Here is a 25,048-nt window from a genome sequence, read left to right on the forward strand (position 1 = left end):
TTTGGTCTGTACTGTTCAAGGAATAAATACAGCCACACCACGGCCGGACCACATATTACCACCACATAGTGACTGAATAATACCACATACAAGGCACAAATACCGCCACACATTGACCAGACCACATATTAAAATCAGTAACCGAATAATAACACATACAAGGGAAAAATACTGCCACACCATGACCAGATCACATATTACCATCAGATAGAAACCGAATAATACCACATGCATGGATCAAATACCGCCACACCATGACCAGACCATATATAGCCACTACATAATGATCAAATGCTACAGTACTGCTCATTAATAATGGGGAGACAGCTAGAGACAGTGAAAGATGGTAAAGTACTGGATTTTGACCACTAGGGGGAGACCAAGAACAGCAGGAAAAGGAGATGGTGAAGTACTAAGGTTTGGCCACAAGATGGAGGCAGAGAGCAGTGAGAAGAGGACAGTGAGCAGCTTAAGGCTAGGAAACCGCATAGTCATGGTGGGCGGAGTTACGGGGATTCGAGAGGGGAATTCCCAGGGAGGGGAATAAAAAGGCAGAGAGTTCCAGAAGAAAGCCAGTCCAGAAGGAGGAGTTCAGGGAGGAGACTGAAGGAGGAAGAGACTGAGAGAGGAAGAACTCCGGGAGGGACTGGAAGGAGAAACAGTCAGGGGGGTGGCCCTGACAGGAGAGCCGTAGGACAGGGGAAGCCCAGGGGTACCAGATGGACGGACTCGGACAGGCGAAGCACTGTGGTGGTAGGCCTAGGGCAACCACAGCGATAGAACCGCGAGGGACCTCTGTTACGTGCTACAGAACCACTCAGCACCCAGAATATGTTGTGCAGTTATATGTATGTATAATAGGTTCTATGTGAGATGCATGTCCCTAATGCATCAGCCCACAGGCTGCGCCCCTGGGCAGAGGGGACACGATATTCTCCTTTTGTCCGCCCTCCCTCCACCTTTGTAATTCCCACAGTAAACATCGGCAGGCTCTGGCCACCTGCGGCTTTTGTAGTGCATGTCTGGCCTGCCGCTTTTCTATTGGCCTGCCCTCTGTATCTGTGTGATATATTCTGTGTCCTGTGAGTAAAGTGTTGTCAGACTGGAAATACGTGGAGAAGCAGTGATCTTTTATATGCGCCTATGTAACCAAGGAATTCCAGCCAGCGTCATTCATTCAGACTCCAGCCAACGCAGAGCGGACCTCCGAAAACACGGGGTGGTACTGAATGAGATACTCCAGCTTGGTAGACCCCGTTACACTGGTGGCAGCGGTGGGATATGATACCCCTTCTACAGGACGAAAGGAATGAATGGAAAATAACTACCAGAAGTTAAAGAGGACTACATTAAAAGATCTGGTGGAAGCCCGAGGGTTGATCGCCAGCAACAAAACAAAAGCGGATTTGATAGCAGCCATCATGGAACACGACAGTGCAGCGCCCCCCAATGTGAATGTGGAGGAGACCGAATTCCAGAGGGAGGTAAAGAACAGGCTGGAGTTCTATGGCCCAAACCCTGCAGTAGAGATCATACGAGAGGTGATGGCTGATGTGCGTACTGATCTGAAGGAAAAGATGGCCGAGCGGACCAGGATAGAGCTAGCCAAGATGGAGATGGCAGAGCGGACCAAAGTGGAGCTGGCCAAGATGGAGATGGCAGAGCGGAGAGAGGAGAGTCAGCGAGCAGGGGGAGCTCTGGCCTTCGACCAGATACCTTCAACAGTAAGCCACAAAAAGATCCAGTATAATGCCTTTCGACAGTTGGGGGAGGCAGAGGAAGACTGATGGCTTTCTGCAGGACTTTGAGCGGCAGTGTGCCCTTCATCAAGTGAAGCCGGGGGAACGGGTTCAGATTCTGGCCAGCAAGCTGACAGGTCGGGCAGCGGACGCCTATCGCACGGTACCTGATGAGGACTGTATGGACTATGTGCGGATCAAAGAAGTGATCTTGGCCCGGTATGCGCTGACACCAGAGGCATACCGCCAAAAGTTCCGCGGACTTATAAAACGCGTAACCGATACCTACGCAGAATGGGCCTGTAAATTATGGCGGTCACTGCTACAGTGGGTACAAGGGAACCAAGCAACCACTAAGGAGGACGTCCTCCAACTCTTCCTGTTAGAACGATTCTTTAATGGACTAAACCCCGAGACACAAGAATGGCTTCTGGACAGGTGGCCAACGACTCTTGAGGAAGCCGATCGTCTGGCCGATGAACATCATGATGCCAGGAGGCCGCAGCTGTCCGGATCAAAGGTGGTCACTAGGGGCCCGCCCATGGACCTGGAGGGCCCCAAACCACTGAAGATTGTAGGGGGACCAGCTAGAAACCCGGCCTACCACAGTCCCCCTGGGGCGCGATGCCACACCTGTCGTCAGCTGGGCCACCTGCAAAGACAATGTCCCAACCGGACTCAGCATACCCAGTGGCCAAAGGCGGGAACAGCTACCTTCAGCCGGGCTGCTGTACACTGCTACCAAGGCGAAGCTGACCCGGCATTGGGGGCTACGACTAACCAAGGGGTGGAAGAGATGGAGGAAGAGCTGCATGAAGTAGACCCCGTGCAGGCAGCCTGGGCAGATAATCGACAACAGCATCGACAGGTCGTGTGGGTTAATGGGAAACGTATGCAGGGACTAAGAGATTCTGGGGCAACTTTGACCCTTGTGAAGCCTCATCTCGTCCGGGACCAAGAGAAGACGGACCGGACAGTGGCAGTCCGTGTAGCAGGGGGAGCTATACATCGACTGCCCACTGCCAGGATTCACCTGAACTGGGGAGTCGGGGATGGCCTTGTTGAGGTCGGCTTGATGGAGGATTTGCCTACAGACGTCTTGCTGGGAAATGACTTGGGGCCCATGTTGTCTGCATTCTCGGTGGCTCCTCTGGCTGAGACCTATCCTGTGACCACCTGGAGACAAGCTCGAGCTGCGGAGGCAGAATCACACTCAGAGGAGGCTCAGGGAAGACATCCCAGCCCTACACATATTCCCATAGCCAGACACATTTCTTGGGCCACTCCAGATGAATTTAAGAGGGAGTTACTTGAGGATCCTTCATTAGAGGGATATCGTGGGAAGGCACAGGAGGGGAGAGGCGTACTGGAAGGGGAACAGTTTGTATGGAAGCAGGGACTCCTCTACCGGATCACAGAGCAGCACCACACAGGGACGAGCCCCACTATAAAACAACAGATGGTAGTTCACAAGAAGTATAGGCAGGAGTTACTGCGAATCTCTGATGATATACCCTTGGCCGGGCACTTCGGCGTCAGTCGCACCAGGCATCGTCTGACACAAAACTTCTTTTGGCCGGGGGTACCCTATGATATTCGTCAGTACTGCCAGACCTGTGACAGTTGTCAGCGCATTGGCAAGAGGGGGGATCGATGCAAGGCCAAATTACGCCCCCTCCCCATTGTGGAGGAACCATTTAGCCGAGTAGCGGTCGATCTGATAGAGCCGTTAGCCAAACCCAGTCCGTCCGGGAAAAGGTATATATTGACAGTGGTAGATTATGCCACACGGTATCCAGAGGTGGTTGCGTTACCTAACATACTGGCAGAGACGGTGGCGGCCACCCTGCTCCAGGTTTTCTCACGGGTTGGATTTCCCCGGGAGATTATCTCGGGCCAGGGTACCCAGTTTACAGCAGAGGTGACCAACCAACTGTGGAAGCTGTGCGGCGTAAAGTCCATTAGAAGCGCCCCGTACCACCCGCAAACCAATGGGTTGTGTGAACACTTTAACGGGACATTAAAACAGCTCATTGGGACTTTTACCAGGACCTACAGGGACTGGGAGAAATTCTTGCCACACCTCCTGTTTGCCTATCGGGAGGTGCCCCAAGAATCCACGGGGTTCGCCCCATTCGAGCTGGTATACGGGAGACGGGTAAGGGGACCCCTAGACTTAGTGCTGGAACACTGGGAGGGGGAGGGCCTCATAGAAGGGGTACCTATTGTACCATATGTGCTTGAATACCGGGACCGCCTACAGGAGCTGACCCAGGTTGTACGTGAGAACCTGCAGGCGACCCAGCGGCGCCAGCGCGTATGGTAAGATCAGAGGGCCAGAGAGCGCACTTTGGAAATAGGACAGAAGGTCCTGGTGTTAGAGCCCACTAAGCAGAATAAGTTTCAAGCTGCATGGCAGGGGCCCTACCAGGTAGTGGGGAAAATAGCCGACACAACCTATAATGTCGCCGATTGTGACGACCCCAGGGTTATCCGCATGTTCCACGTGAATATGCTGAAGCCCTACTGGGAGCGCCCTGAAGAGGTAGTGGCCATCTGTGCACCTGAAGCAGAGGATTTAGCCGGACTTCCCTTGCCGGATGTCTTAGGGGAAAGGACTCAGTTTAAAACATGGGACCAGGTACACTTGGGTGAAGACCTAGGCCCCCGGGAGAGACAACAGGCGGAGGCGTTGTTGAGGCTGCGACAGAGGATGTTTTCAGAGAGACCGGGGTACACTCGCCTGGCACAACACAAGGTTGAGACCCAGGATCAGACCCCCCTACGACAAAACCCCTTCCGCGTCCCTGAGTCTGTACGAGAGGGGATGCGACAAGAGATGCTGCGTTTAGGGGTAATTGAAGAGTCAGATAGTCCCTGGGCATCCCCCGTAGTGTTAGTGCCCAAGAAGGATGGGACTACACGGTTTTGTGTAGACTATCGTAAGCTCAATGAGAAAACAGTGACGGATGCATACCCCATGCCGCGTGTGGATGAGTTGTTAGACCGGCTGGCGGGAGCAAAGTATTTGACCACCATTGATCTATGCAAAGGCTACTGGCAGATTCCCCTTAGTCCTGACGCTATTCCCAAGTCGGCATTTGTCACCCCGTTCGGCTTATTCCAGTTTCGAGTTATGCCATTCGGGATGAAGAATGCCCCGGCGACCTTCCAAAGGCTGGCTGACCAGCTTCTGGATGGTCTCCAGGACTATGCTTTTGCCTACCTGGACGACATCGCCATCTACAGTGCGACATGGGAAGAGCATCTAAATCACCTAGAGACAGTATTGGACAGGATCCACCAAGCCGGAATCACCCTGAACCCAAACAAGTGTCACGTGGGCAAAGCAGAGGTTCAGTATTTAGGGCATTGGGTGGGAAGTGGGAAACAGCGACCAGAACCAGCCAAGATTGAGGCCATAGCCAAATGGCCCATCCCACGCACTAAAACCCAGGTCATGGCGTTTCTAGGGACAGCTGAGTATTACAGGAAATTCGTTCCCAATTACAGCAGCGTAGCCAAGCCCCTCACTGATCTGACCTGTAAGAACCAACCCCGCCAGGTAACCTGGACCTCAGAGTGTGAGGAAGCCTTCCCCCAACTAAAGGACGCCCTCACCAATACCCCTGTATTGGCCGCACCCGATCCAACAAAACGTTTCCTGGTTCACACAGACGCTTCTATGTTTGGATTGGGGGCAGTACTGAGCCAAGTCGGGCCGGACGGCCAAGAACACCCGGTAGCTTACCTGAGTCGGAAACTACTACCCAGTGAAGTAAGCTATGCGGCCATCGAGAAGGAGTGCCTGGCGGTAGTATGGGCACTCAAGAAGTTGCAACCATATTTGTATGGACGACAGTTTTCCCTCCTAACGGACCATAATCCCCTAGTCTGGCTTAATCGGGTCTCCGGAGACAACGCCAGATTGCTGCGGTGGAGTTTAGCCCTACAACCTCTGGACTTCACCATCCACCACAGACCCGGCAAACAAAACGGTAACGCCGATGGACTAATTCGACAAACGGAACTTGTACCAACCCCATAAACTTCGGTCATCCCCAAACCGATCCATTGAGGATCAGACTGTGTATGCCGATCGCGTCGCTGAAAAGGGGGAGCCGTGTTACGTGCTACAGAACCACTCAGCACCCAGAATATGTTGTGCAGTTATATGTATGTATAATAGGTTCTATGTGAGATGCATGTCCCTAATGCATCAGCCCACAGGCTGCGCCCCTGGGCAGAGGGGACATGATATTCTCCTTTTGTCCCTCTCCCCCCACCTTTGTAATTCCCACAGTAAACATCGGCAGGCTCCGGCCACCTGCGGCTTTTGTAATGCATGTCTGGCCTGCCGCTTTTCTATTGGTCTGCCCTCTGTATCTGTGTGATATATTCTGTGTCTTGCGAGTAAAGTGTTGTCAGACTGGAAATACGTGGAGAAGCAGTGATCTTTTATATGCGCCCATGTAACAAAGAAATTCCAGCCAGCGTCATTCATTTAGACTCCAGCCAACGCAGAGCGGACCTCTGAAAACACGGGGTGGTACTGAAAGAGGTACTCCAGCTTGGTAGACCCCGTTACAACCTCAATTTAGGAAAGAGAAGAAGGTGAAAAGTACCTGGGCCTGTGTGTACGGAAGCTGTCGTGCTGCTGTGGTTGTCGGGAGGATGGCCAATAAAGAGGACCTGTTGAACGTACATTGGTTTCTGTCTCCAGTCTGTTCGTGGCGAAAAAGGGAACACCCCCCAGTCGGCACACGTACCTACAATTACACACAGGAGCTCTGTATATAGTGTATAGTGTACAGGTAATACAGTGATCACCGGTGACATTATACACAGGAGCTCTGTACAGTGTCAGTGTACAGGTAACACACTGACTTACCAGTGATGTCACTAGCTAAAGTCCTTCATCTTTCCTCTCTTTTTCATCCAGGGCAGACCGCTATCACTTCTTCCAACCAGGACTCATCTCTGCATAAAATGACACATAGTCACCTAAAGCACCGCCTCCAGAGCACATTCCCACTTTTCCCTTTTGTTCTACACTATACAGCTGAATACAGAGGTGCACCAACCATTGATATATAATTAATGATTATGCAACCTACCATTCCAAATATAAATTGTAATCCACCACTGTGCCCCCATTAACTATAAATAGCGACTTTCCCCACCTACTAAATATATAAATTCATTAGCCCCTGTACTCTGTCTCCAAATTCAATACCAGTCACTGCATCCTCAATGGTCCCCACTATGTACCTCCCGCTCTCCCAATTCGTTATGTTTACATGCTCCTTCCACCTCAATTCATTATGTCATGTATTCTCACTCTCCCACCCATACCCTCTAATTCATTATCAACTTTTACCCCCACATTCAATACATCATTTATTCTCCCCATCCCAATTCATCATTTGCCCCCACCCTCAATTCATCATTTACTGTCCCCCATCCACCAGTCTCAATACATCATCATTTACTCCCCCAATCTCAAAATTCATAATTATTTGCTCTCCCCCAAGTCATCATTTGCTCTCCCCCACCCATCACCTTCAATTCATAATTTGCGGTCCCCCGTTCCTCACCTTAAGTTCATCATTTGCAGGAATTTCCAGTCAAACCAATATTTCGGGCTGTCAAAAGAGAGAGTTACTTACATGTTACACCAGCTTCTCCATTGCTGTGACGGTTGCCCCGTCTCCTCCCTCACTTCATCATTTGAAGCCCCCCTCCAACCTCCCTCACTGGCCGTCTATGGTGCTATTGTTTAGGAATGTTATTGAGTATTATACTGTAACATGTGGTCACTGTATAGTGGTTTGTGCTATTAACAATGTTGTATTATTTGGGCAGTGTATGGGGGCATTGTGCACTGATTTTCATTGTTCAGTGTAGTTATTTGTACCCAGGGCTGCATTTTTCACCAGGCACTCGAGATCCTGTACCAAAGGGAGGGGGCTATTGGGAAGAGGCGCCAAATCACTGGGATAGATTTAAAAAAAAAAAAATTAAAAAATCTACCCTTCCATTTGTTAAGGTTTTTCGGATGCAGCAAACAGCAGGAGGCAGAGAAGGGGTTAACAAAAGTTTACTTAAGCAATCACTGAATATGAATTCAAGGAAGCCTCCAGCAGGAAGGTGTTAAGGCAACTACTGAACTATACAATAAACACAACAAGAAAGGTAAAAGTGAATGTAATGACTTATCGATTGGAGTTCTTGTTGGGGAGTGGTTGGAACAGTTCCCGACGGCATCGCAGTCTGTGAACAAAATCTCTGGCTCTGCTGTGTAGAAGCGAGATGTGCTGTCTCCTGACCGTGCCGAAGTATCCAGATCCGTTGGTCTTGAGTCTGTTGAACTTGAATCCGTTGAACTTGGATCTGTTGAACTTGGGTCCGTTGGAGAGGGAATACAGTTCCTTCTGTGGGTTCCTAAAGTGTGGCGTAGTACACCGGGAGCACGCTGCCGTACAGGCCGCAGAGGTGACAAGGCCTTGTACAGAATCACAGCGCTCAGGAACGGTCGGTACTTCTGCTGCACTACCTGTCACGGGTCTCGTTCGTGGAGGGGCACTGGGTAAAGGGTAAAAGAGGAGGACAGTCTGTAAAGGGCTGGTGTCAGTGGTGGTAGTTGAGGAGAGGGAGTCAACCTTTGTCCTGCTCTGTAGTCGCCTTCCCGCCAAGTCCCCCTCCTTCCTGCGCTCCGCTCCTTTCAAGTCTCTCATGCCCCTTTTGGTCAGGTGCTCAAGCTCTCCCCACACAGGCAAGTCACCCCCCTGCAACAGTGATGACGGCCCCAATAGTTCCGGCTCCAGAGCGTATTTCGGACCGATGACACTGTTACTGTTCACCCCCTTACACATTCATCAGGCTTCATAGCTAAACCATCGTCTTTTTAGGTGTGGAGGGGCGACAATGAACGAGGCAGCGCTGCATGGCAGAGGAAGCAGGAACGCAAGCACTGCTCTCCAGTGCAGGTCTGGATTTGGTTAATGGCCGCCAGTAGTATTCTGTGCAGACAGGAGTGGACGCAAAGGAAGCTCTGACCCCACGCAGCTATAGAAGCCACAATGTAAGGTTTACAGCAGCACCACTGCAACCATAGAGTATAATGAGACGCGTTCGCCTCCGTTTGCCTTCATCCCTTCTTTGCAGGCTTGCAAGTTGTTTCTTCAAGGTGCGAGAGGACTGGAGCTCTAGCGCCACCTGTTGGAAGTATCAGTCCTAAAAGTCAATATCGACCCTTGGAGGAGCCTTGCCACATGAATGGGCCACAAATGTGCAGTCTCCCCATGTAGTGTGCTGCTCACTGAGCCGTCCTACCTGTGTGTCGGTGACAGCCCCGACCCAACTTCTTGGATTATTCACAGAAGCCATTGTCTGTTCAAAGCAGGGGGAGCGGAGACATACACGACGCGGAACACGGTCGGATTCTGTCGCTTAATTACTTGCCTAAAATCGAAATTTGCCAAGGAGGACAAATGTTCAACACTATTTAAGAAATAAGAGACACCCCCCCCGAAGAGGCTCATTTTCCGCCACTTCATTCATTGTCTATTCTTAGGTGGGCAGGCGGTCGGTCGGTGGGGTCCGGCGCTAACTCCCGGAGGCGCTGAGCTTCTCTCCGAGTCACACGTGGGCTCAATAGTACATCTGTGGATCCGTGCACCGCTCTAACAGAGCCGTGCCCGTGTGTTCACCCCTGGGTGCTGCCAACAGGTTTTATGGGTCCAGTGCAGAATTTTCTGGGGTTTAATCCGTTTTTATGCCTGTGATAGACAGATTGTCCCGATGCCAAACCCCTCCTGGCAATGTGTACAAGGAAATAGCGGTGAGCACACAAAGGCAAACTCAGTGAGCAGCACCGAGCCAAGATCAATACATTAGGAGGATCGTTAATATATGACAGGTTGTTATAAGCTCACCCACTGCTGATCAGACACGATGGGGACATGTGCCCGTGGGCAGGGTTATACAAGAATGGGGTCAGCACCCAGCAGCAGTGCGGGGGCACCAAACTTCATTTTTGCCCCTGATGAAGGGATTACCCACTTTACCACTCCCTATATATGACCTGTCAGGGCAGGTACCAAGGAGGCGACCCCTGAGCATCCTGTGGGTCTCCTGGGATGGGGAACAGCGCCGCTCCCCAGTCACAAATGGTAAATTAGTGCCGGAGTAATAAAACCCGGCGATACAAGGGATTGTGCAGAGCAAAATGTTTCACCATCATCATGATGCCAGCCCTGGGGTCCTGTCATGTCTTCTCTCCGTCACAGCGGTCTGATGCAATAGACATAACCACACTAGGTGCTTCCACCACAAGCTCAGCAAAGTTGTCAGTTCCCTTCCCCCGCTCCTCCTTACGTGAGTGTGTGCACTGGCCCTTTAATAGTTCTGCTCCAGAAGTCTGATTCACACATAAATGACGATTTACATTGCTTCCTTCAGATGTCGCAGATGATCTCACCATTTCCTTCTCAATGAGAAAACTAAATTGGTGATCGACGCCATGAACATCTCTGCAACAAGAATGGAAATTACACGAACTGCAAATATACTGAGAGCCGACCTGTTCCCTCATTGTGAGCTACTTTCCTCCTCTATCAGCCTCAATCCTGCCATGTGACTGTCTGCTGAGCCGTGTATCCAATCCTGACATATAATACTGTCTGCTGAGCCGTGTATCTAATCCTATCCTATGCGATACTGACTGCTGAGCTGTGTATCTAATCCTATCCTGTGTGATACTGACTGCTGAGCCGTGTATCTAATCCTATCCTGTGTGATACTGACTGCTGAGCCGTGTATCTAATCCCATCCTGTGTGATACTGACTGCTGAGCTGTGTATCTAATTCTTTTCTGTGTAATACTATCTGCTGAGCTGTGTATCTAATACTATCCTGTGTGATACTGACTGCTGAGCTGTGTATCTAATCCTATCCTGTGTGATACTGTCTGCTGAGCCATGTATCTAATTCTATCCTGTGTGATACTGACTGCTGAGCCGTGTATCTAATCCTATCCTGTGTGATACTGACTGCTGAGCCATGTATCTAATTCTATCGTGTGTGATACTGACTGCTGAGCCATGTATCTAATTCTATCGTGTGTGATACTGACTGCTGAGCTGTGTATCTAATTCTTTTCTGTGTGATACTGTCTGCTGAGCTGTGTATCTAATACTATTCTGTGTGATACTGACTGCTGAGCTGTGTATCTAATCCTATCCTGTGTGATACTGTCTGCTGAGCCATGTATCTAATTCTATCCTGTGTGATACTGACTGCTGAGCTGTGTATCTAATTCTTTTCTGTGTGATACTGTCTGCTGAGCTGTGTATCTAACCCTATCCTGTGTGTTGCTGACTGCTCAGCCGTGTATCTAATCCTGTCCTGTGGGCACTGTGGGTATAACCCCTTCTCGATGTTGCAGGTTGGGTGGTCTTGGAGCTCGTCACTTCTGCCGTTACATTCTTCTGTATTGTGTTATTTACAAGGGCAGATTATGATACAATCAGGTAAACGTTGTTCTCTCGGGTTGTTGCATGTTGTTCTGTAGGGGGCAGCACGCAGTCCCGACACGTCAGGTTGTAATATATTTGCATTGTCTCCTTCCTTTCAGGCCATCGTACATGAATTCTGTTGGAAATTCGTGTACCGCAGGAGAAGTTGCAGCAAAGGCAGCCGCCATCATTCCCAAGTGAGTATCTGCAGTGACCAGGGCCGGACTGGCCATCTGACAATTCTGGCAAATGCCAAAAGGGCCTGTCTGGTCATGGGCCGCCTTCTCTGCTACGTTAACGGAATCGTTGTTCTGAAGACACCCATACTGTTAAGAGATGTGATGGAGCACAAAGTCACTGACTCTGTCACTTACTCCAGCAGGCCACCGGTATCATTAGAAATATTGATCTTGTAGTAAATCTTCCTTTTCTCCATCCAGGGTAATATTAGTAATATATCCCATCTGGTTCATGGTGACAGTGACAGCAAGGGCTTGTGTGATTTCAAATGCCAGGGCTGAATTTCAGTCCCAGTCCATACCTGGCAGTGGCCATCACCCCACCAGGGCCGTCGGTCAGGACAGCGCAGCCTTGGCCCAACACTGTTGGAGGGTGGCCTTCCCCGCAGACCCCGCCATATGTGCCTGCTCTAGACTTCTCCTCTAGTGGCTACTGAGGGCCCCAGACTCTGGATAGCAGTATATTGGGGTACTCTATAGAACTGCTGTACTGCACCGTTATCCTGTAGTATTGGGATGAGGCCAGGTACGGGCTGGGACTAAAATTCAGTCCTGGCATTTGAAATCACACAGGCCCATGCTGTCACCGTCCCCGAGCACCAAATGGGACATATTACTAATATTACCCTGGATAGAGGAAAGGGAGATTTACTACATTCTTCCGACAGGTATGTTCATCCACCCAGCTCTCCTGCTGTCTATCTATGAAGTGCACATAGTCCATCACCCAGCTTTGCATATAGACTTGCCTCTGCACCTAGCATTCACATGGTATGCCTTTCAGCTAACCCCAGCTTACCCCAGAGTTATTTATGACCTTGTTTACTCTGGCTTGATCATATGCATCTGGTCCACTCTTAATTGTGTGACCAAGATGAGCAGAGACCACTCCTCTCTGCTTCACACCTGACTGCACTTAGTTGTACATATATTGCATAGCTCAAGTCTGCATAGACTTCAGTCTGCAGTGTGATTCCTAGAAGTGTGTTCTAGAAGTGTGAAGAAAAATTTTAGAATTAAAACCAGAATTGAACCAGAAGGGAACTGAAGGTAACTGTTCACAGTCACTAATCAATGTTTCTATTTGTTTTCACTTTCACCACAATAATCCTTCACTTTCTGCTAATTCCCCTAATCCCTACTCCTAGTAAGGAACTGTTCATCTCTTCTTCAATCCTCCCCATCCACCTCACCTCCTCCTCAAAACTGTTCCTTAACATACAATCCTCTGTCTCCAAACACATACAGCCCCCTCATGCCCTCTCCTGCTCCCACCTGCTAACACTTTCTCTGCTCCTTCTCACGGCTGGCGATATCTCTCCAAATCCTGGTCCTCCTCATCACATTCCCACAGTCATTTCTACCTCCCATCCACGCTCTATCACAACCTTCCGTAACCACTCCAACCTTATACCCATTCACCCAGCCTCCGCTTCCCCAGTCCCACTAACAGTAGCTCTGTGGAACGCTCGCTCTGTCTGCAACAAGCTTTCCTACATCCATGATCTTTTTGTTACTACCAAACTTTCCTTGCCATCACCGAAACCTGGCTCACCCCTTCTGACACAGCCTCTCCTGCTGCACTTTCATATGGTGGCTTCCACCTTTCTCACACCCCCCGCCCCCAGCAGCAAACATGGCGGAGGAGTTGGTTTTCTCCTGTCAGATACCTGCTCCTTCACCCCAATCCCACTGCCACCCTCTGTTACCCTCCCTTCCTTTGAGGTGCACTCTGTGTGCATCTACTCCCCATCCAACTGGCTGTCATCTACCGCCCCCCAGGGCCAGCCACAACCTTCTTTGACCACTTCACCACCTGGCTACTTCATTTCCTTTCCACGGACATCCCTACTATTATCATGGGCGACTTCAACATCCCCATTGACACTTCCCTCTCAGCTTCCATTAAACTTCTATTTCTCACTTCCTCCTTCGGCCTCACTCAATGGTCTTCTACAGCCACCCACAAAGATGGCCACACACTGGACCTCATCTTCACCCGCCTCTGCTCCCTATCTAACCTCTCTAACTCACCTCTTCCTCTCTCTGACCACAACCTTCTCACATTCTCTTCCCTCTCCACTCCATGTCTACAATCCCCACCCCACAAACTTTCACACCCTCGCAGAAATCTTAAACACCTTGACCTACACTCATTCTCTGAATCCCTCCTCCCTCTCACAGATATAAGTTCCTTACACAATCCGGATGACGCTGCTGCTCTATGTAACGCCACAATAGCTGTAGCTTTGGAATCTGCTGCCCCACTTACACATAGCAAAGCTCGCAAAATCAACAGACAGCCCTGGCACACCAGCCTGACCAAAGAACTGAGGCGAGCTTCCAGGGCTGCTGAGCGCAGATGGAAAAGATCCCACTCCAACGAGCACTTCATCGCATTCAAACAGTCCCTCACTACTTTCAAGACCACACTCGCCACAGCTAAACAAACCTACTTCTCATCTCTCATATCCTCCCTGTCTCACAACCCTAAACAGTTATTCAACACCTTCAATTCTCTCCTCCGTCCCCCAGCACCTCCTCCCTCCCCACTCATCTCAGCTGAAGACTTTGCCTCATTTTTCAAGCAGAAGATTGATAACATCAGAGACAGTTTTGGTCAACAACCCCAGAGCCCCTCCTCCCGACTTCCCAGCCCTCCACCTCCAAAACCAACTTCTCCACCATTACAGAAGATCGACTCTCCACTCTACTCTCAAGATCACCTCACCACTTGTGCACTTGACCCGATCCTTTCCCACTTCATCCCAAACCTCACCACAGTCTTCATCCCAACCTAACCCATCTCTTCAACCTATCACTAACAACTGGTGTTTTCCCCTCAAGCTTTAAACCTGCCTCCATCACACCTATCCTCAAAAAGCCCTCTCTTGACCCATCCTCTGTATCTAGTGTGAGAATCATGTGGGAATAGTGGATGAGGGCAGGTATATCTCACCCAGATTCCTTTCCTATGTGGCCTAGTCTGGTCAGTATCGCACCTGCTTGCTAATGAATAATGGGAGGTGGATATAAAAGGATGCCAGGTGGTTGTGTGAGTGTCTCAGCCTGGGAACACAGAGAGCCTGTCTGTGTGAGAGACACACGTGAGTGGAAGCAGTGCCCACTGCAACTGTGGTTTGGCTGGACGGGAGAAGCCCGCCAGTTGGTAGTTAGGTTGTCCATTGTTTAGTTAGTGCCGGACAGGCAAGGATTTGTTTTATGTTTTATTTCCTTGTTGCATTGCTTTCACCGTTAATAAACCTGACTCAGGGTCAGTTACACCCGAATCCCAGCTCTGCGCCTGAGTTTCCTGCTGAACGCACGTGACCTTTGACCCCAGCAAAGGTGATCCCGGAGTGTTTTATCACACTAGCTATCGCCCTATATCACTTCTCCCCTATGCCTCCAAGCTACTGGAACAACACGTCTACCTTGACCTGTCCTCCCATCTCTCTTCTTGCTCCCTCTTCGACCGCTTGCAATCTGGCTTCCGGTCACACCACTCCACTGAAACTGCCCTTACTAAGGTCACCAATGACCTCTTAACCGCCAAGAGCAAGCGACACTACTCTGTCCTCCTTCTCCTGGACCTGTCGGCTGCCTTTGACACAGTGGACCATTCCCTATTATTACAGACCCTCTCATCCCTTGGCATCACAGACTTGGCCCTATCCTGGATCTCATCATACCTAACAGACCGGACATTCAGCGTCTCCCACTCACACACCACCTCCTCACCTCGCCCCCTATCTGTCGGAGTCCCACAAGGTTCAGTCCTAGGACCCCTGCTCTTCTCCATTTACACCTTTGGCCTGGGACAGCTCATAAAATCTCATGGATTTCAGTATCATCTCTATGCTGATGACACACAGATCTGCATCTCTGGACCAGATATCACCTCCCTACTAACCAGAATCCCTCAATGTCTGTCCACTATTTCATCCTTCTTCTCTGCTAGATTTCTGAAACTTAACATGGACAAAACAGAATTCATCATCTTTCCCCCATCTCACGTGACCCCCCCCAACAAACCTATCCATTACAGTAAATGGCTGCCCACTCTCCCCAGTCCCACAAGCTCGCTGCCTCGGGGTAATCCTTGACGCTGATCTCTCCTTCAAACCACATATCCAAGCCCTTTCCACTTCCTGCCGACTTCAACTCAAAAATATTTCACGAATCCGTTCATTCCTCAACCAAAAATCTACAAAAACCCTAGTCCATGCCCTCATAATCTCTCGCCTTGACTACTGCAACCTCCTGCTCTGTGGCCTCCCCTCGAACACTCTCGCACCCCTCCAATCTATTCTAAACTCTGCTGCCCGTCTAATCCACCTGTCCACCCCGCTATTCCCCAGCTTCTCCCCTCTGTCAATCCCTTCACTGGCTCCCCATTGCCCAGAGACTCCAGTACAAAACCCTAACCATGACATACAAAGCCATCCACAACCTGTCTCCTAAATACATCTGTGACCTCGTCTCCCGGTACTTTCCTGCACGCAATCTCCGATCCTCACAAGATCTCCTTCTCTACTCCACTCTTATCTCCTCTTCCCACAATCGCATACAAGATTTCTCTCGCGCATCACCCCTACTCTGGAACTCTCTACCCCAACATATCAGACTCTCACCTACCATCGAAACCTTCAAAAAGAGCCTGAAGACCCACCTCTTCTGACAAGCCTATAACCTGCAGTAACCACCGATCGACCAAACCGCTGCATGACCAGCTCTACCCTCGCCTACTGTATTCTCACCCATCCCTTGTAGATTGTGAGCCTTCGCGGGCAGGGTCCTCTCTCCTCCTGTACCAGTTATGACTTGTATTGTTTAACATTATTGTACTTGTTTTTATTATGTATACCCCTCCTTACATGTAAAGCGCCATGGAATAAATGGCGCTATAACAATAAATAATAATAATAATAATAATAATGACCAATATTTCTCATGATACCGGTGGCCTGCTTGGGTAAGTGACGGAGTCAGCAACTTTGTGCTCCATCGCATCTCTTAACAGTATGGGTGTCTCTTGAGAACACGAATTCTGCTAACAATGTAGCAGACAAGGCGGCCCATGAGCAGACAGGCCCTTCTGGCATTTGCCAGAATTGCCAGATGGCCAGTCCGGCCCTGGATGGGGCCCCACTCCAACTTACCCTGGGGCCACCACTGATGTTACCAGGATTCCATCACTTTTCCACTTTTCTCCTGATTTATTTCAGTTTCTCCAGAAATCACAGAATCTTTCTGCAGATCAGTGATTATTTCTGGGCCGAGAATCGCTCTGCGTACAGTCTGCCATATGGCACCAAAGGAAATGGTGAGATACCGTGGTTAGCACCCCTTTACTGCACCAGCGCAGGAGGCGCTGTAATAAATATATATATTATGTGGCCCCTGTATGGGGGAAGAGCTATGTTACATGTGTACAATGTATGGCACTATTATGTGTTCCCTGTATGCAGGCAGTACTATGTTACATGTATACAATGTAAGGCACTATTATGTGGCTCCTCTATGGTGTCAGTACTATGTTATGGGCAGGACGGTGGCTCAGTGGATAGCATTGCAGCGCTGGAGTCCTGGGTTTGAATCCCACCAAGGACAACATCTGCAAGGAGTTTGTATGTTCTCCCCGTGTTTGCGTGGGTTTCCTCCCACATTCCAAAGACATACTGATAGGGAATTTAGATTGTAAGCCCCATTGGGGACAGTGATGATAATGTGTGCAAACTGTAAAGCGCTGCGGATTATGTTAGCGCTATATAAAGATTATTATTATGTTACATGTGTACAATGTATGGCACTATTATGTGGCTCCTCTATGGGGGCAGTACTATGTTACATGTGTACAATGTATATTGATCTTGTTATTCCTTTATCTAGAGCTGCTGCTGATGCAGACGCTGGCGCTCACTGAGCATTTCCATGTACCGCATACGATTGACAGGTAAAGAGTATCACTCATGTTTTCTGCAGAATATGTTGGTGTCATATAAGGGAATAAATCCATTATAAACCTGCGTCTGAGCCAGTCTCAGTCTGGTGCCGATGGGCTGCGCATTCTCCAGTCTTTGTCGCCTCCTAGTGGTCGCTCTGAGAACTGATCCCAAGCTCTGCAGATACAGTATGTGTATATACACAGTTATTAGGCTGGAGTCACACTGCCGAATTTCTCATACGATAATCGCATTGCATAGCACGGACTGGCCGGCACCTCTCCTGACCTGAGCATTACAGTGTGATGGATTACTATGCAGCTGTCAAGCTCAGGAGAGCAGACAGCCAGTGCGAGTTTTACGATGTGATTCTCGGACGAAAGATACGCCAGTGTGTCTCTGCCCTTAGGCTCAGATCGGCCCATAGCGGAGCCGTGAATCCCCTGGTGGGCCCTCACCCCTATATGAGCAGTGGATGCAACAATGCACATGATTCTCTATGTACAGACAGATGCAGCGGTAATGTGTGTGGAGAGTCAGATAGTGTCCACATGTAGCAGTGGCCCCAGACTCAGTGTTACAGGAGGGTCTTTGGTCCCCTAATCCAACACTGTATACACTTATTCGCATATGAAGGGCGTATATTCATGCTTCCTTCCGCATTCAGTCTGCAGTGTCGTCGCTGTGTGGTGGTCGGGAATGGATATCGCTTAAAGAATAGTTCTCTGGGTGACGTCATCGACAAGTATGACGTAGTCATCAGGTGAGCCTTCCTTGCTTCAGTGTTATGTTGTCTATAATGTGTCATTGTTTGTAGATCTTGTCTATAAACCTTTATAGACAGAAGCCTTCATTATACAGACGGCACCTGCTGAACCTCAGGAACGAATCCACTGCGCCACTTCTATATCCCTCGCACCCACTGCACCACTTCTATATCCCTCGCACCCACAGCGCCACTTCTATATCCCTCGCACCCACAGCGCCACTTCTATATCCCTCGCACCCACAGCGCCACTTCTGTATCCCTCGCACCCACTGCACCACTTCTATACCCCTCGCACCCACTGCGCCACTTCTATACCCCTCGGACCCACTGCGTCACTTCTATATCCCTCACTGAGTTACAATATCAGTGAGAAGACTAAGAAGAGAGCAGGTTCCGGGAAGTATGAGAGACAGCTGGGGTCTTACTGAACTAAAGGGATGTTAGGTGGAGTGCTATCTCCATAGTATATGGCAGTCCCATTGTGACTGATCACAGACGAACTCACATCTTCTGTGAGAGCCGCAATCTAGAGCAATTACATTGTACAAGTGAGGGTGGCGCTGTTGTCTTGATGTCTATGGCCATAGGACAGTGGTAGGGAAAGGTACTGCAAGTGACAAAACAAAAAACTTTAGAATTTTTTTTTCATTTGAGGAGTTAACCCTTTATTGTCCCTGTTCTATTCTCCAGGCATGAACTGTGCATAATCTGATTTATCCCATTTCTTTATATCTTCCACAGGTTGAACAATGGTCCAGTTTATAATTATGAGAGTGATGTGGGCAGTAAGACCACCATCCGCATGTTTTACCCAGAATCTGCAAACTTCGATTTGACCTTGGATAATAATCCGGAGACGCTGATGGTGCTGGTTCCATTCAAGAGTCTGGACCTCAAATGGCTGTTAACAATCCTGAATGATGAGAAGCCGGTGCGTTATGTAGGGTGAAGTACAGAGCTGCATCCATACAAGGCCCCAACACACACCTGATACAGGGACTACAGGGATAGCACCAAACAGGGCTGCCACTAGGAATTTCGAGGCCCCATACTGGCAAAACTTTTGGGGCCCCCTTGAGACTCCACCCAGGCTCCGCCCCAGCCCCGCCTCCACCCCTCAAACTGTCCACAGTCCCACCACTCTCTCTTGGAAATACTCAACTTCTCACCAATCACACATTAAGGGCTCATACTCACTAGTACGAAAATCGGATGAGTGCAATCCGATTAAAAATCGGATTGCACTCTGACCAATGTTTTTCAATGGGTGACATCTCATTTGTGATTTTTTTCTCAGCCGAAATCGGACTGAGAAAAAAATTGCAGCAAGGTGAAAATCGCCAATGCAAGTCAATGGGTGCGATAAAAAATCTGACTGCGCTCGCACCATGCGAGTGCTGTCCGATTTATACGCACCGGTGTCCTTTGAAAAAAGCCGGAAATTCATCTACGGCTACTGTACAATCACACTGACATGTTAGAATAGTATAGATATATACACATAGAATACACAGATATATATGTGTCTGTCACCGACATGTATATATCTATGTATTCTATGTGTATATATCTATTCTATCTATTCTTTTTTGAGCTGTCAGTGTGATTATAGCCGCATATGAATTGCCGACTTTTCTATCTATCTATAAATCTATCTAATATAAATACATATACACTCACTGGCCACTTTATTAGGTACACCTGTCCAACTGTGTGTTAAGACTTAATTTCTAATCAGCCAATCACATGGCGGCAACTCAGTGCATTTAGGCATGTAGACATGGTCAAGACAATCTCCTGCAGTTCAAACCGAGCATCAGTATGGGGAAGAAAGGTGATTTGAGTGCCTTTGAACGTGGCATGATTGTTGGTGCCAGAAGGGCTGGTCTGAGAATTTCAGAAACTGCTGATCTACTGGGATTTTCACGCACAACCATCTCTAGGGTTTACAGAGAATGGTCCGAAAAAGAAAAAAAATCCAGTGAGCGGCAGTTCTGTGGCCGGAAATGCCATGTTGATGCCAGAGGTCAGAGGAGAATGGGCAGACTGGTTCGAGCTGATAGAAAGGCAACAGTGACTCAAATTGCCACCCGTTACAACCAAGGTAGGCAGAAGAGCATCTCTGAACGCACAGTGCGTCGAACTTTGAGGCAGATGGGCTACAGCAGCAGAAGACCACACTGGGTACCACTCCTCTCAGCTAAGAACAGGAAACTGAGGCTACAATTTGCACAAGCTCATCGAAATTGGACAGTAGAAGATTGGAAAAACGTTGCCTGGTCTGATGAGTCTCGATTTCTGCTGCGACATTCGGATGGTAGGGTCAGAATTTGGCGTAAACAACATGAAAGCATGGATCCATCCTGCCTTGTATCAACGGTTCAGGCTGGTGGTGGTGGTGTCATGGTGTGGGGAATTTTTTCTGGGCACTCTTTGGGCCCCTTGGTACCAATTGAGCATCGTTGCAACGCCACAGCCTACCTGAGTATTGTTGCTGACCATGTCCATCCCTTTATGACCACAATGTACCCAACATCTGATGGCTACTTTCAGCAGGATAATGCGCCATGTCATAAAGCTCGAATCATCTCAGATTGGTTTCTTGAACATGACAATGAGTTTACTGTACTCAAATGGCCTCCTCAGTCACCAGATCTCAATCCAATAGAGCATCTTTGGGATGTGGTGGAACGGGAGATTCGCATCAGGGATGTGCAGCCGACAAATCTGCGCCAACTGTGTGATGCCATCATGTCAATATGGTCCAAAATCTCTGAGGAATGCTTCCAGCACCTTGTTGAATCTCTGCCACAAAGAATTGAGGCAGTTCTGAAGGCAAAAGGGGGTCCAACCCCTTACTAGCATGGTGTACCTAATAAAGTGGCCAGTGAGTGTATATGTGTGTGTGTGTGTGTCACTGACATGTATATATGTATTTATATTAGATAGATAGATAGATAGATAGATAGATAGATAGATAGATAGATAGATAGATAGATAGATAGATAGATAAATCAGCCGGCAATTCATATGCGGCTACACAGTAAAATCACACTGACATGTTCTAAGACAAAAGATATTCTACATGTATACACATAGAATAGGTGAATATATATATATATATATATATATATATATATATACTGTATATATATATGTCATTGAGATATATATATAATATAGAGATACATAGCAGAATAGGTGATAATTCATTTGTCGGGTTTAGTAAAATAACACTGAGCTCACAAAACAGTAGATATATACTCATAGAATACATTTATATGTCAGTGACACACACATATATATCAGCTATGAACCCGTTCTACGCCCGGGTGGCGAGCATTTTAATGGGTATATGGTCTACCATCCTGGTATGTGCTGCCACCCTCCTATCCTGGTACGCATGGCACCCCACATTCCTATCCTGGTATGCATGGTACCCTCACCCCACAATCCTGGTATGCATGGCACCCCATTCTTTATCCTGGTATGCATGGGCCCCTCACCCCTCAGTCCTGGTATCCATGGTACTCCCTCATCCCTATCGTGGTATGCATGGTCCCCTCACCCCCTATCCTGGTATGCATGGTCCCCTCACCCCCAATCCTGGTATGCATGGCTCTCTCACCCCCAATCCTGGTATGCATGGCCCCCTCACCCCCTATCCTGGTATGTATGGTCCCCTCACCCCCCTATCCTGGTATGCATAGTCCTCTCATCCCCCAATCCTGGTATTCATGGTACTCCTCATCCCCCAATCCTGGTATACATGGTCCTCTCACCCCCCAATCCTGGTATGCATGGTACTCCCTCATCCCCCAATCCTGGTATGTATGGTCCCCTCACCCCGTATCCTGGTATACATGGTACCCCTCTGTTCTGTTATGTATTTCCGGTCAAGGATCACACTCCTTGGATATCTCCAGGCTTGTTTATTACAGGAGACTTGTGATACATTCCTCCATTACAAGATGTCTGCTAACAACTAACCAACAAGTTCTTACCCTCTATAGTACACACATCAAAGTAGTGAGACCCCTAGAGGCCACATCAACATATAACATATTGCTACATCCTTTCTCTTTTAACTGAAAGAACAATAAAATTAATAAACAATGTATACCATGACCAAGTTACAGCTATAACATAATAAGTCCAGTTAGATATAATCCTTGAGGGGCGCCGGTTTTCTGATAATTCTGCCAGCTCTCGTAACATAAGATGTGTCACTGCCTACATCTGGTAGTTCTTCTGATTCTGCCAATATGCCTTCTGATATTATCTGTCTCTGGCCCAAATCCTCACCCTGATGGTCAGCTGTCACGGTTGGTACTTGACTTGTACTTGCTGCCTCGTTGTCTTGGGTGTCAGGATACTGCTCAAAAGGCCATGAAAATGAATTGTCTCTTTCTTGTGAGTTCCTCAGATAGCTCCGATTTCTCCTTAGTCTTCTTCCTTCCTATATTAGAATTTCGAGGACCGAGGTCCTAGTTTCTGGACAACTTTTGCCTTTTGCCAGTGTTTGTCAAACGAGCTGCTTGGCTGCAGCCTAATGTTGTCATTTCTCTGGAGCTCAGGCAGATCCTTTGCAGATTTATTGTAATAGAAAGCTTGCCTATCTTGATTCTTCTGTAATTTAGCTTTGATATTTCCCAGCAACTCTGGCTTTAACAGATGACTCGCAGTTGGTAAGAGTGTCTTTGTACGCCTCTGTGCCGGACTGCTGTCTAGGCCTTGAGTGGGTGTGTTTCTATGATCCCAGTATAGACAGATATACATCAGTACCTGCTTGTTTTGCTTTCTGCATGAGTCTTTTGGCTGTTTTTACTGCTGACTCTGCTTTCCCATTACTCTGAGGATATCTGGGAGAAGACGTCTGGTGTTCAAATTCCTATTTCTTGCTGAAGGTTTTGAACTCTTCCGAGGTAAACTGTGCCGCATTGTCAGAGAAAGTGACATCTGGAATGCCATACCTGGCAAAATGGGCCTTGAGTTTTTTAATCACTGTTCTCACCCTTGTGTCCTACAACAAATCAACCTCCCAGAAGTTAGAGAAATAGTCCACTGTAATCAGGTATTCTTTGTCATTCCATGTGAACAAGTTCGTTCCTATTTTTGATCATGGCCTATGTGGAATTTCATGTGGTTGCAATGTCTCCTTTGGTTGATTATCACTGCAGGATGCACATATCTCACATTGTGCTATATAATTTTTAATGTGGTCATTCATACCTGGCCAATAAACAGATTCTTGCGCGCGACATAGACATCCTTCCATGCCTAAGTGAGAAGAGTGCAATGTTTTCAGTATGTCTCTTCTGAGAACTTCTGGTATAACCACCCTGTCTCCTTTAAAGATGATTCCTGTTAGGCGTCGGATTCCTGGCACTGCACAGCAGGAATCCAGAGCCAGACATCCTGCGGTCTCCCATTCTTCCTCGACCGCTCCAGGTGTTGCTCAGCAAACACGGCGAGCCAGGCTTGCTGCTCAGACTCGCTCTGACAACCTGGATGTTGCTGCTACCTCTGGTGCAGCAATGGCAGCGCAACCTGCTTTGCAGGGAACCGCTCCTGAGGCTAAGTCCTCATGCCGTGCTACTGGGCATGCCCGCAACTTGACCTCTCACTGGAGAGCAGGGGTCACATGCTCAGGTCCTGCGTCGGATCTGATTGGTCCTTCCCAAGCTAATGGAAGGTTCCGGAAGCGCATCGCTATAAAAAGTCCGCAGGGCGGCTCGGCGATGCGCTAGTGTAGACTTATCTTGCTATGTGTGTGAATGGTGACGGATGCATGGACTGGTGGCTGACTCATTATGAAACCCCTTCCCTCGGATAATACGATTGGTGACAGAGTGTGTTCTTAAGTCAGCACCAGGTAGTGGCAAGCTACGCCACAGTGCTCCCTCGCCTACACTAGCGTCCGTCGGTGCCCGGTTCTCGGCGCCGACGCTTGCGGCTATAGTTGCCGCTGCGCTGCATTAACAGCAGCTATTGGTGTTCGCGGTTGCGACGCCACATGCTGACTCCTGTGACGTTAACAGGGCCAGCGCCTTTGCATATATTTCTGGCAAGCGACTCTGTGTCTGAACAGAGCCGCTCCTAGCGTTCGGGTGACGTTAACCCGTGCGCACTACGTCACCTTCTGGTGCATCTGCCATTACCCAGCAGCGGTCTTACCAACTACCGCATGGTGGACCCCGGGCGGCGAACGCACCTCTTATTATTTTATATCTGGTGCGTTCCGCCGACCATAACAATTCCTTGCTGCACTGACAATTCATCTCTTCTGTGGAAGAATGGTGAAACTTCCCTTGGAGCATGTTGCTTGTATTTTGGCCAGCCCTGCAAGATGACAGTCTTTAAACTCTGGAGACTTTTATCCTTCTCCATGAAAATCTGGATTTTCTTCAACTTTTCTTTTGACACTGCAAGATAGTTACACATATTGATGGTTTCATTGTCTTTCTCCTCATCATTTGTGATAGGAAGGTAAGCTCTGCTTAGCGTATCTGCAATCAGTAACCCGATGGACAGTACCCGATGTCAAAATCATATTTCTGAAGTCGTAACAGCATGCGCTGTAGTCTCTTTGGGGCATTCAGTAGTGGTTTCTTTGTAATGCTCTCCAAAGGTTTGTGATCCAACTGTACTCTTACCCGTCGACCATAGGTGTATTGGTGAAACTTCTCCAACCCAAACACCACAGCCAGTAGTTCCTTCTCAATCTGAGCATATCCCTGCTCTGTTGTAAGGGCTCTGCTTGCAAATGTGAGTGGCTGTTTGTTCTGCATTAATGTAGCTCCAAGGCCTTTTTCTGAAGCATCACATTGTACCACTA

General features: G+C 48.7%; 1 protein-coding gene across 2 annotated transcripts in view; it reads left to right on the top strand.

The window, feature by feature from the left end:
• Positions 1 to 25,048, top strand: part of LOC141085030 (CMP-N-acetylneuraminate-beta-galactosamide-alpha-2,3-sialyltransferase 4-like) — a 78,886-nt gene that overhangs the window by 30,144 nt on the left and 23,694 nt on the right. Inside the window, exons 1-8 of one of the 2 annotated variants that reach the window (XM_073569970.1) lie at positions 6,549 to 8,823; positions 10,203 to 10,336; positions 11,188 to 11,272; positions 11,377 to 11,454; positions 16,725 to 16,822; positions 17,389 to 17,452; positions 18,109 to 18,204; positions 18,952 to 19,141. In XM_073569970.1, coding sequence (XP_073426071.1) covers positions 10,264 to 10,336; positions 11,188 to 11,272; positions 11,377 to 11,454; positions 16,725 to 16,822; positions 17,389 to 17,452; positions 18,109 to 18,204; positions 18,952 to 19,141 — 684 coding nt within the window. In that variant the 5' untranslated portion in view covers positions 6,549 to 8,823; positions 10,203 to 10,263. Of the gene's footprint in view, positions 1 to 6,548; positions 8,824 to 10,202; positions 10,337 to 11,187; positions 11,273 to 11,376; positions 11,455 to 16,724; positions 16,823 to 17,388; positions 17,453 to 18,108; positions 18,205 to 18,951; positions 19,142 to 25,048 lie in introns of those variants that run through there. The other variant, XM_073569969.1, reaches the window with a different exon arrangement.

Source organism: Dendrobates tinctorius, unplaced genomic scaffold (assembly GCF_039654945.1).
Source record: "Dendrobates tinctorius isolate UK_male_01 unplaced genomic scaffold, ASM3965494v1 ptg000028l, whole genome shotgun sequence".
In the NCBI taxonomy this organism is placed as follows: domain Eukaryota; kingdom Metazoa; phylum Chordata; class Amphibia; order Anura; family Dendrobatidae; genus Dendrobates; species Dendrobates tinctorius.